Genomic DNA, 13,203 nt, shown 5'->3' on the forward strand with positions numbered 1-13,203 from the left:
TAAAAATAAAAATAAAGCAACTCATTCATCCCATACTTTACCCCTCCCTCTCATTGACCAGTAGTATTTCAATCTACCCAATTTTTTTATCCCTTACCCCCCCATTATTTATTTATTTATTTGTCCTTATTTTTTTACTCATCTATCCATATCCTGAATAAAGGGAGCATAAGACACAAGGTTTTCACAACCACACAGTCACATCGTAAAAGCTATATAGTTATGCAATCATCTTCAAGAATCAAGGCTACTGGAACAGAGCTCAGCAGTTTCAGGTATTTCCATTCAACCACTCCAATACACTATAAACTAAAAAGGGATATCTATATAATGCTGAAGAATAACCTCCAGGATAACCTCTTGACTGAAATCTTTCAGCCACTGAAACTTGATTTTGTCTCATTTCTCTCTTCCCCCTTTTGGTCCAGAGAAAGCTTTCTGGGTCCCATGATACTGGGTCCTGACTCATACCCAGGAGTCAGTTCCTACATTGCCAGGGAAATTACACCCCTGGGACTCATGTCTTACATAGTGGGGGAAGGGCAGTGAGTTCACCTTTGGAGTTGGCTTAGAGAGAGAGGCCACATCTGAGCCACAAAAGAGGTTCTTTGGGGGTGACTCTTAAGGCATAAGTATAAGAAGGCTTAGCTTCTTCTTTGCTGGAATAAGTTTCATAGGGTCACACCCCAAGATCGAGGGCTCAGCCCACTGATTTGGTTGTCCCCAGTGCCTGTGAGAATCAGGAATTTCCCAGACGGGGAAGATGAATATTTCCTCCTTTCTCCCTAGTCCCCAAGGGGACTTTGCAAATACTTTTTATTCTCTGCCCAAATTACTCTTGGATGTATCGGAGCATCACACAAACCTGTACTAACCAAGAAGATCTCACGCCCCGTTCAAGATTCCAGGTGATTATGGTGTTCAAGTAAACTGACCATACAAGTTAAATTAGTTAATGTGGTTCCCGAAATATAAAATTTGCACCAAATAAACATTGCTTTCTTTGGTCTCACACAGAAGTTGAAGTTTTAAAATATAGATCATATCATTCTTTACCCTGTATTATGATTTATCTTAGTCCTGAGGTGGCTTAGTCTTAAATTACTGAATTTAAGTATGACACTCTTGGTGTCAGGAGACAGGCAACAACAAAACAAAAGAGCTGGAGCAAATCTGGACAAGTGTGCTAGGGGACATGCATTGCTCTGTCTTTCTCTGCATAGACATGGGTCCTACCTCTCCTAGCAAGTTGTTAGCTCCTCAAGGGCCTCTGGTCTTTCAAGTTTCTAGAACCTTCAGAGAACCATACTTCATACATAGCAAGTGGCCAGAAGACACTGCTTATTTGATTTCTTGTAAAGAAGATGAATAGGGTGAGAAAGGAAAGCTACTAGGGCTAAAATCAGAGCTGAAGAGAAGCTGGGTTTGCCCAGAAGACTTTTAAGATTTCTAAAGCAGTTGCTAGCATTTAAAAATCAGGAGAATGCTCTGAGAAACTGCCCATCTGGTGAACCTGTACCTGGCAGGCAATAAGCATATAAATGGGGGTAGGGGAGCCCTCAAAGAAAGTATGACTTGTGTTGAGTGTGGTAGTGATTTTATAGACAGGGCTTTGGAGCTGGAGCAACTAGCTCTGATTGCTGGAGTTCAGGAAGGTTGTTGCGTGGCCAGAGGACAGGAAGCAGGGTTGGAAAGGGCCAGTGAGAAGGCCGGTAATTTAGACTATGGCCCTAGAGCAAAGATTTAGGTCTGCTGAAGGACTTGGGACTTGATCTGTAAAGCAGTGGAGTGCCACAGGTAGGGGTGGGAGGGTGTACAAGAAGAGAGGGATGCTGATATTCAGTTGACATTGTCAAGAGGCTCCTTCTGGTTGCTGTGGGGAGGATGGGCTGTTGGTGGTGGTGGTTGGGGGAGACTAGAGGGCTGTGGGCCAACAACTCAGGCTGACTAAAGGAGGAAGCCATTTTCTACTCTCCACCCCCATATTTGGTAACCAAAGGAGATCACCAACAGGCCAGGGGAAGTGTCCCCAAAGCTGGGAGAGCAGGCCTGACTCACCTAGTTCTTGGATTGGAGGTCAGCATCGCAGGCAAGTGTGCTCATTGTTTCCTCTGTCCACCAGATTGTGCAACCCAATGTGCATCAGGAGACATGCTTCTCCTGACAAAACCATGGATGTCACAAATGCATTTTGTCTAAGCAAGCCTTTCACATATAGATCTTATCAGTATGTGAAGGCATAAACTTTTCTTGGCTTATAAATCTTCTCTCCCTCCAGGACAGACCGACATCTGGCACATGATAGGTGCTCAATGGACCTTTATTAATCTGAAGAAGGGACATATCCACAGGATCTGGATAATCGTGTGTTCATGGCTGACCCTAAATGAGACCTGGAACAGTGTGTTTTCTGACAAGGAATAGCATGGGATTTAGTCAGAGGCCTTAGATTGCAGTCCCAGTTCAGCCATCCAAGGGCTCTGTGACTGCATTTACTCACTGAGGCTCAGTTTACTTTTCCATGAAAAACAAACAAACAAACACCAACAGAAAAGCACCAATATTTTCTCACAGAGTATGAAGGTGCACCTGGAAGTACTTTGCAAATTTGGTACTATGCGACCAAAATGGTTTATTCATACAATGGTATACTATTCAGCCATAAAAACGAATTTCTGATACATGCTACGACATGGATGAACCTTGAAAACATTATGCCAAGTGAAAGAAGCCACATATTGTATGATTGCATTTATTTGAAATGTCCAGAATAGGCAAATCCAAAGAGACGGAAAGCAGATTGGTGGTTTTCAGGAGATGCGTGACTTCTTAATGGGTACAGAGTCACCTTTCCAGGTGATGAAAATTAGATAGTGGTGATGGTTGCACAACATTGTAAATGTATTAAGCGTCACTTAAGTGTTCACTTTAAAATGGTAAATCTTATTTACATTGTTAAAATATTGTTACAAATATTTTACCACAATAAAAGAAGGGCAAAAAAGGTGCTATATTAGGGTTAATCAGCCTGATAATTCATTAATTCATGCTTTCCGCACGTAGTCCTCATTCCATTCTTTAGCATTCAGAGAATTTACAAGGAGTAGGTTTATCTCCACTAAGGATACTCTTACAAAGAGAAAAGCTGAAGTAGGGGTGGGAGGCTGGAAGGAGGAGCTTATGGACCATCTGAAAAGAGTTCCTTCAGGATGATATTTGTTTGTAGATTGCCAGTTGTTCACTCTGTTTGTATTTAAATGAAAGGAGGCTTTGAAGTGGGAGCCGCCTCTGAGCAGGGCTTGGGGTTCCTGCCTGGCTTGGTAAAGTTCAGACTTGTCCCGATCTGTTTCTAGCCAGAGGTTACTGTTTCTGGCTAGAAAAGGCACAATTTTTTTGGCTAATAATACCTAAAAAAGAGCAGGAGTGAATTGGGGGAGCAGCAGGGTGTGTGTGTGTGTGTGTGTGTGTGTGTGTGTGTGTGTGTGTGTGTGTGTGACTGAGTTCCCCCTGGACTTGGTGTGAAATGAAGCTGTCTGATTTGGCCTTCACGATTTGGGAAGATCTTTTTCTCTCTATGGTCGCTGGATTTTATTTCATCATTAATGTTGGTTGCATCTCAGATCAAATTCTCCTTGATGACGAACACCTCTGAGTAAATGCATCAATGAATGAAAGTTGAAAGTGCTGGACTAGGCGTTACTAATGCCTGGAGGAGCTTGATGTTTATCAGTTTGAGGCAAACCCAGACAATTAAAAGTTCCTAGAAAATGACATGAAATTCATTGGGAGTTGAGTTTGCATCTCTTGTAAAACCACTCTCCTAGTTTCAGAATTAAGCATTCTGGCAAGCCACAGAAATTGAAAGTGCCAGTTATTGATAGGTCACAATCTGTCTATGCTGATGGTCTCCAAGAGTTACAATGTAGATGAGTCTAAGATGGGCATTCAAAACAACAGCTACACTGGTTTCTGCAGCTCTTCATAGCCAACCATGTCAATGTGGTTTACACACAACAGCCGAGGAAGTCTCAACAAATCCTATGAGGGCGATAATTGTAATGATGGTTCATCTCCTCACCCTATGTAATTTTATGGGAATTGAGAGTCTAGCCAAATAATAAGTCCCGGCCCCTTTTATCTGCCCAGTTCCCAGCACACTCCTGAGGTGTCTGAGACACTGCTCACCCTAACCTCTTAAAGCAGATTGTAACAATAACAGCAGTAATGACAAGTTCCCAATCTGCACCTTTCCCTTCATTAAGGTAACACTGGGAGTTCAAAAACACTCATTAATGGAATCTGTCAAAGTTTGAAGGTGGGGAGACTTGCCCATGCGCAGTTTTCTGGTGGGGAAGTGGAGACAGGTTTCCAGAGAGTTGTGAATCAGTTTCTCTGAAGAGACTTGAGTGGGGAGAGGGTTGTGTGTGTGTGTGTGTGTGTGTGTGTGTGTGTGTGTGTGTGTGTGTGTAGGGGGTTGTCCCTTGGCCATCATTATTCCGTGTGTCCCGGGAGTCAAGAGCCCCGGATTCTGGACCCACCCCACTCGCTGGGCCCTGTTAGTAAGTCGCTCTCCTTGTCTGGGCCTGTTTCCTTACATGCAAAAGGTGGGATTGGGTCAGGAGGGCTTCAAGGTCTCTGAGGCCAACCTTGACTTTGCCCCACCGCCTTGCGCTTGGGGGTTTCTCCCACTTTAAGGATGGGTTAGCCTCGTAGGAGAAGTGGACGAAGGGTCTCTGTAGAAGATAGGGGGGTAGGGGGGTGGTTGGAGTGTTGAAGGGAGACTGCCTGCCAGTGTCCGGAACAAGTAGGTTGGTGCTCTCTGAGCACCATTTGATGGGAAGCAGCTCTGGGGAGACCAGGTGCGGATCTAGGGCCAGCTTGGAGTCCCAAGTCCCCCTGGTGCTTGCAGCGAGACAATGCGAGTCATGTGGCGCCTTCCCCGCCGGGTTCAAGAGTTAGGCGATAAGATGGACCCCCTGGGCTGCCGGGCGACAGTGGAGGGGGTGGGTGTGCAGGTATCGCGCCAAGACGGCTCCGCGCAGCCTTGGGCCTCAGGCAACCGGACAGGTGGACGCGCGCGCGGAAGGCCTCTCTGGCTTGGATTTGGGCTTCGGGCCACATGCCCGGCCACCCGGTCCTAGAGGCCGGACAAGTTAGCCTTTCCATAGGGGGTGGGGGGCGGCGGGCAGGCTCCCCGCCTTCCGGGAGGAGGGAAGAAGGGAGGAGCCCGGCGGGGCGTGTCGCGCCAAGGAGCGCCGCGCGCCCGGTGCGGCCCCCTAGGAAGTGGATTTGGCCGCTCCGGATCCATCCCCGCTTCCAGGTTTTCTCCCGGCCCGGCCCTGCATGCTCCCGCCTGTCTCCGGCCCCCCCCCGCCCCCCCGCCGCCCGCCCCCTCCCCCCGAGTGCCGCCCGCTTGGCCAAGTTTGCCGAGCGTCGCCGCGCACGCCGGCCAGTCAATCAGCGGCAGAGCTGAGGAGGGCACAGCTGCGCGGCTGAGGGCTGAGCTAGCCGAGCCGTGCCGAGCTGAGCCAGGCGAGGGGACCAAGCGCCGGGCAGCCCGAGCAGCGCGCTGCGAACGCCCGTCGCCGCCGCCGCCACACCCAACCCCGGCGCCTGCCACCTTCCACTCCTTCCCTGCGCCCTTGCCCCGCGGGTCAGTCAGCCCTCCGGGTCCGCTGCCTTCGCGAAGCCCCGAGGTCGCCGGCCCGCGCCTCCGCGTCCCCGGGCCGCGCGCCGCCTCTGTTCCCTGCTCCTCCTCCTCCTCCTCCTCCTCCAACTCCCCCGGCCGGGCGCCTGGCACCGGGAACCGTTGCCTGACGCGCGAGGGCCCAACTCCACGTTTCGCCCCGCGTCTCCTTCTGCTCCTCCTCCAACTCCCAACTCCTTAGTCCGTGCGCTCCACTCGCGAGCCCCGGACTCCGCGCCCCTCTGCACGCGCCCTTAGTGCCGCTTCCCGTCCGGTCCCAAAGGTGGGAGCGCGCTCTTCCTGGCCCGCACCATGGCACGGCTCGGCTTGCCCGCGCTCTTCTGCGTCCTGGCCGTGCTCGGTACCGCGCTGCTGGCTGCCGACCTCAAGTCGAAAAGTTGCTCGGAAGTGAGACGTCTCTACGTGTCCAAAGGTTTCAACAAGAACGATGCCCCCATCCACGAGATCAACGGTAGGTTGGGTGGGAGCCCCTCGGGAGGCGGGCGCAGGGACAGGTTCCCGGGGGGAAGGGGCCGCGGAGTCTCCAGCTCCGCCGACCCCCGCTCTGGACTCTGGTAGCCGCGGCGGGGAGAAAGGGGCTGGCGACAGCGAGCTGAGCCAGCTCCGGTTTAGAACGTTCCCGGCGGGCGCTGCGAGTGGATGCCCCCCCCCCCCCGAGTTGCCCGGTGCCACTCCCGCGCTTTACTTCCACCCCCTGCGCGGTGTTCGCGGTCCCAGGAAGCCCCTGAGGACTCTGGCTCTCAAAAGTGCCGGTCACCGGCGCCCTTGTCTTTTCCGGGTTGAACTCCTTACTGAGCTCCCCGCTTTGTTGTGTGGATGAAGAGAAGTCGGTTGGGGAGTGGGGTGGGGGTCGGGAGTGGGGGCCCAAACTCCTAGAGTTTTCCAGATCCCGGGGTGGGGGTGGGTGTGCCTCAAAAGGTGGCACTTGATGTTTCATTGATGTTCTTTTTAGAACCCTCTCCCCGCCTCGCTTCCACCGCTGACACGGATTAGGAATTTTAGTTGCTGCAGCGGCTTTAGAAGTCGCCTTGAAAAAGCAAACGACCCCCCACCCCGGCCCCAACCCCATGCCTCCAAACCCTGACTTTGGGGAACTCTCCTGCTTAATGGAAGGCATTGGACTGGAAGGGTATTCCACCCCCCCCCCCTTTTTTTTTCTCACCTCACTTTAAGGGTTAATTGCACATTCAATTACAGACCTTTGAAAGGACTGATTACAGGAAACCTGAATCTCGGTTTGGAGATGATTATGCAAATGGAGACGGTTTAGCCCGTGGAAAAGTTCTCTGGATTTCTGCGCTGGGGTGGGTGGGGTGGGGTGGTGGTGGCGGCGGTGCATGAGGGTATTTGCAGAAGTCCTTCTCGGAGCGCTGAGGGCTAATCAGCTTTGCTGCGGGCGAGTCCCGGTCCTCCTCGCGAGGCCGGTGGCGGTGGCCGGGCCGGTCCCCTCTCCGTCGCACCCTCACAGTCGCAGCAGCCAACTGTTGCGCGCAGCCGGGCGGGCGGCGCCGGTGGCTGGGTCGCCCCCGGATTTAGAAAGAACCACGAATCTAGCTGGCTGGTGGCCAGCAGCACCTAACGGAGGAGTGAGCGATTTGAGCCCCGGGGGGAGGGGGACCGAGCCTCTGTTCCGAACCTTTCATGGAAGTGAGCGCAGCGCGCCTTTGCCTCGCGGTGCCGGTCGCTCGGGTGGGGGCAAGCAGGGAGGGGGCCGGCAGCGAGCAAAGGAAATACTGTAATTTCAACCAGCCGCTTCCAAAGACTTACGAAGACTTGGGGGTCATTTTTTGGGGGGTGGGGGAGGGCTATTAATAACCTCGGAGATTAAGTGCAGCCATCACTTATAAATACATTACAAAGGTAATTGAGGGAAGTTACTGGGTGTTTCGGAGTTCAACTGGTGTCTGCGTAGAAATAGAAGCCAACTGTTGGAGCGGTGCAAGCACCTTGGCGGTTAGCTTATAACGTGCACGCTCCTGATTAGAGACTGCTTGCCCTTGAGCTGCCTGTCTTTTTGGGAGCTCAAATATGTCTTCACAGTAGCACGATTTTATTGGTTGTAGAGCTCTGAAAAGCCCTCTTTCTTTCCCATCTCCCGCCCAGCCAGAAAAAGTGAAGTGAACCAGCAGCCACTGAAGCTTGGGGGCTCCGCAGGTCAGACCTGGGGTCTTTGTGCCCTGCACAGTTTGGGTCTGGGCCCAGCGGAGATGATTGGCGTGAAGGTTACAGTTGTCATTCCCACATTTTGAAGGGATAGATGCAGCGATGCACTTAAAGGGGATGTGACAAGTTTTCATCTGCTCGTGCAAACAATATGTGCCTTTGAGATGGACTGGAGGCATTCAGGGAGTGGGCTGTGAAATTGCCCTCCCCACTTTCCCCAAGTTTGCTGAGCGCAGTTTTTGGGCAGTGGCAGGGGCATCTTCCCTAACCAGCTTCTCAGGAAAAAGGAAACTTTGAGGGTGCTCAGGGAGCATGTGGGGTGCTTCCTCTGAAACTCATCGCCCCCAGAAAACACTTGAGGGGTGTTTTTCCATATATGCCTATCTACACTCCCCCTCCCCAAAGATAGGGGAGTTATTAGTGGCCAGCAGCAGGAAATGGAAGCTAATGTGCTCACACCCAAAACATTTTATTCTTTTTGTCTTGTCCTTCATCTCCCTCCCAGGGCTGCTGCTTTTATTTCCCCTTTTGAATGACCTACTGGACTGCATTCTCCTGAGGAACAAAGGAAGTGCCTTTTTAGCTGGAATCCTTGGAAGACCACCAAGGACTTTAGCTCATGCAGTGCAATTTCGCACCACTTTCAACAATAACAAAAATGCATGACTGAATGGCTCAGAAATGTGGAGTGTTAGAGGCTTTCATTTGAGTCTAGGGCACTGTCACAACACAGACAGACCCAAGTAAATACCTTTAGATGGCCAATATAGAAACAGGGGTAATCTTTACCATTGCCCTGGCCTCTCCAGATGCGTGCATTAGCCTCATCTTCCCTGGGCTACATGCAGATAATTTTGGTCATTTTGGGGGAGGAGGTAGTCACCGTAGTGATCTCTATTCAGTCTAGGTCTGAATGACTAGCCAGGCATTTTCCCTGGAGAGACGGATAGATATATTTTAATGGAGAATGTCCCAGATTGTTTTCCAGGCAAAGGGTCACGATGTCTGGGTGCCTAGCTCATTGAACCCCAGGCCTAGCTCAAGTTTAAGGTTTATTCCCGATGGCCTTGCACTTGCCCTCTAGAGGTTTGAGCAAGGTTTAAGAATGCTGTGCTATGAAGGAGTCTCAGTTCTTCATCGGTCATGTATTTAAGATAAGCTTGATGTGCTCTCAAGGGTTTTGGTGGGTGCATCATGTTGACAGGGCTTCCACCCGAGGGCCTCATTGCCTATCCGTTGACCCCTCAGATAATGGAGGGCCCGGATCCCATGATCCAGAGGGGTCTGTAACACAAAGGATACGTTTTTGCTCAGCTTTCTGTGGGCATATCTTTTTGGAGGGACTATATGGGCGGTGTTCTGTGCTTGGCATTATGGAGCCCAGAAGGAGGGCAGTAAGGGCTTCTGCCACCCAGGACCTCATGGGGTAGTAGGTAGACAAGTTCTGCACTTATACGTAATTGGAATACAACTCTGTCTATGATAAGTACCACCTGAGTGGTACAGATGAGAATGGAGTGCCTGGAAAATTCTTAGGAAGAAGGGGTTTGGAACTAGAATGATAACTGGGTAATGCTAGTTCATTAGTGATATTTAGTGATATTAGTGAATTTGTGATATATTAGTGATAATAAGAAATTTGAAAATCTAACCATTTCATCGTGTCTCCCTCTGTGAAGATGGAGGGTAAGGGATATGTAATAATTGGCAATATTATTACTAGTCTAATCTTTGCTGAAATTGGAATTAAGAGTGAGTTGATTGGGTTAGAAACTTTGAGTTTGCCAAATGTCCCCTTCACCAGGGACATTGAATGATGCCCAAGACGACTTTGTGTCAGTAGTTGTGATTCTGGGGTTTTGTTTCCTATTCCCGTTTATGTTAGTGATCAATACACTTGTGAGCATGTATGCACACACACATGCACACATGGTACCTCAAGGGATTCTGAGAATCAGATGAGCTATGTTACAATTACATGGGGAAAAGTGTGTGTTGGAGATGTGGCATAACATGATATTGGGTTGATTATTATATATAAGACATATAGCATATGTCTTCAAGGTTCGTATTCTCCCTTCCCCACCTTAAGTAGGTGTGTTGGATTTTGGAGCGCATTTGGGATCTATTCTGCTTGAATCCGACAGTTTGGTTCCCTGGATTTCACTTGAAAGGAGAGGGCCTAATTGAGCCACAGGATCTGTTGCTATAGAAATCATCCCTAGTGGTACAGGAACTATCTCATGGACATGCTCATAGAAGAACTTAGTAAAAGTTCTGGCTTACTCAGCTCAGACTTTAGTTAGAACACACAAATGAAAAATACTTGAGTCAGCATAATTACAGTTTTCCTTTTTTATTTGATTCACATGGGATCACACTCAATTTTAGGATTAACTGGAGACTAGGCTGGGAAATGGAAAAGGAAGATTTTGTTGACTCTGCAAGGGAAACAACATCAGTCTTAATCTAAGATTTTGGGAAGTGAATTGGTTTCTGGCTTCCCAGTACCATTAACTGTTTATGTACTGCAGTTGTTCCCACGTAGAATCTTGAAAGATGCATTTTGACCTCATGGTAAGAGCTTGTCGCTCTTGAGTGCTTTCTCTGGGCCTGGCTCTTTATATGCTTGCTCACTTAAAGCCCACAGCGACCATATAAGGTCAGAATGATTACCATTTTACAGACAAGGAAACTCAAATTCAAAGGATTACGAAATATATTCCAGCTGGTGAGTGAGTGGCTGGGGTGGGATTGGAACCCAGATCTTATCTGACCCAGAGTCTAATCTTTGAGCGCTATGCTATGTAGTACCTTCTCTGTTCCCAAGAGGGCTGGTTTTGGAAGTATGAGCCACAGGAGGACCTTCGACTAGTTAAAAAAAACAACTGATAACAGCACAGTTCTCAAGACTGTAGTACAGAAAATCCCAACATGCACTTTGCAGACAGGGTAAAATACCCAGACATCAACAGTATAGTGTTGGCAGTAGAAGGAATATAAATGGTATTTCCTGGGCTATGGGGAGCCAGTGAGGGTTTCTTAGTAGGGGAATGTCATGAGTCAAGCTGTTTTAGGAAGATAAGTATGGCATTGCAATGTAGGGGTAGGTGAGGTGAGAGAAAAGAGGCAGGGAAGTCTGTGAGAAGGCTGTTGTGCTGAGCCTCTTAACTGGTCTACCTGCCTCTTGTTTGCTACCCTCTCAATCCATCCTGAACATTGCCAGCTTAATTTCCTTTTAGCACTGCTTGCTTTGAGTGGAGTCATTCCTCTGCTTTGAGCTTCCGTGCGTGGCAAGAGTATCTCAAATCGCCGTATTAATTGCGTCACATCTGGATTCTTCAGGGTTGTGGGTCCTCTTCCTTTTAATCCTTGCCTGAGCCGAATGCATGGCCTTTAAGCACGTCGCTGCCTTGCGTGTTACTTGTGTGTGCAGACACATGTTTGTCCCACAACCGTAAGCAACCGGAGGACAGGGATGTCATACCTCTTGGTGGTTTTGTGTGCCCGGAAGCACTAAGTGCAGTAGCTCAATGCAATAATCTGTTAGACAAGCGGGCAGATGACAGGCAATTCTGTCGCAATCTGTCAGGACACCAGTGCTATTCTGGGATTATACTGTCTTGATGATGGATTGTTATCCTCTGGTCTGCTGATCTTCTGGATCTAAACACTTTAAGGGAAATAGATTTAGAGTAAATCTCCGTGATATGTTGGTATAACGTGGAAGGTGTTTTTATTCTTTTGGGCGAGTACTTGTCTTTACCACTTAATAAACCAAGCCTTGTAAGAATTATTCAGAAAGATTCAGAGTTCTCTTCTTTTTCTTGCCAGTTTTAGATGCACTACTTTCAGGAACAAAGAAACGAGACTGTTGTGATTAGGCAATTTAGAGCAAATTTAGAGGAGTAATTCACCACCATGGATTCAGAATATAGAGCTTGTTCATTGCACACCATTTGCCTTCTAAAAAATAAATCTCAAGTTTATTATCTCTACAGAGCAGAAGAACACATGTTTAAGAATATCAGAATTTTTAATATAAGCAGACAGAGTAAAATACGACAGGTAAGAACTAGCATTTTCAATTCTGCGTGGTTAACCATCTGTTGCTTACTATAGAGAACATGAAAGTACAGAAAATTCATGAAGTGATTCCATCCTGGAGGTAATTTGAAATATTATATTTAAGTTCTGATGATGCATTTAATTCGGCAGTCTGGTGGGAGAGAGAAATCAAAGCGATCTGTCAGCCAGGTATTCAACTTTTGAAAAAGAAACTCTAACAAATGTTAGAAATTAGGAAAAAAATTGAATGGAAGAGTTAAAAAAGTCAATAACCTCCAGGAAGCCTGGAAACTATGTAAAAACATCTTATTGGAAGCCCAGATAAATGTGTGCCAGACATCAAAAAGACCAGCTGCTTGGGGGAAGAAAAAAGAACCAGGCATGACTAACTGGTAGAGTACAAGAGACTGCTTTAGGGAAAAAGGCATCTCTCACAAAATGGAAAGAGTTTAAGCCAGAAGAGAAAAGACCACGATGTATGGCAGGGCAGGTCCAAACTAGAAGTTTAAGTAGAATTGGAGGTGAACCTTGCAAGGGATTTGAAAAAAGGCCCACGTGATGATAGTGATTAAAAAGGTAGGATGAGTCCACCCTATCAGAGGAAAAGCATTATGACTTCTTTAAGGGGAAACCATGCCGATGAAGCTTCCAGAATTCCTTAGGAGAAAAGCGGCATAGGGATACAGGGAAATAGGCATACATATAGTTTGAGTTTTATGCTGTGGGATTCCAAGGTAAAGAATATTTAGAAAATGGGTTTACTTTGGGTGGTTTGGGACCTTGGTTTATTAAGGAGAGAAACCCCACTTTTCCGAGATAGGGTAGTTTACATGGAGGGGATATGCTTTCTTGGAAAGAGCAATTCTAGCCTAATTCTGAGATAAATTAGTTATCTGATACCTTTGGTGAGGCTTTTCTCTCTTGGGGCCTCATTTTCTCACCTGAGGGTGTTGGGTGCTGGACCAGATCCCTGGCTACACTATGGAAATCACCTGGAAAGGGGAGAGGTGATTTCAAACACTTCCATCTCTGCGTGTCTGGTTCTGAGTTTTTCAGTGATATTTACCCCATAGTGTTGTCTCAGATAAGAGTTTTAATTGAGACTCAATGCATGCTTGTTTTTACTTTATTTGACTTACTTGGATTTAAGTGGAAGGAGTGTTAACCTTGGGAAAATATATATATTTATTTTTAAATCAAGATGCACTTATAAGCTGTAACCAGTGGTGCTTTGCTGAGGGCAGAGACATAAAACCAGGACCTTG

General features: G+C 47.9%; 1 protein-coding gene across 2 annotated transcripts in view; it reads left to right on the forward strand.

Annotated features, from left to right (window-relative positions):
- Positions 1-5,467: 5,467 nt before the first annotated feature.
- Positions 5,468-13,203, forward strand: part of GPC4 (glypican 4) — a 136,115-nt gene continuing 128,379 nt past the window's right edge. The window contains exons 1-2 of one of the 2 annotated variants that reach the window (XM_077145957.1): positions 5,468-5,653; positions 5,970-6,158. In XM_077145957.1, coding sequence (XP_077002072.1) covers positions 5,999-6,158 — 160 coding nt within the window. In that variant the 5' untranslated portion in view covers positions 5,468-5,653; positions 5,970-5,998. Of the gene's footprint in view, positions 6,159-13,203 lie in introns of both variants that reach the window. The other variant, XM_077145956.1, reaches the window with a different exon arrangement.

This window comes from Tamandua tetradactyla, chromosome X, assembly GCF_023851605.1.
Source record: "Tamandua tetradactyla isolate mTamTet1 chromosome X, mTamTet1.pri, whole genome shotgun sequence".
Classification (NCBI taxonomy): domain Eukaryota; kingdom Metazoa; phylum Chordata; class Mammalia; order Pilosa; family Myrmecophagidae; genus Tamandua; species Tamandua tetradactyla.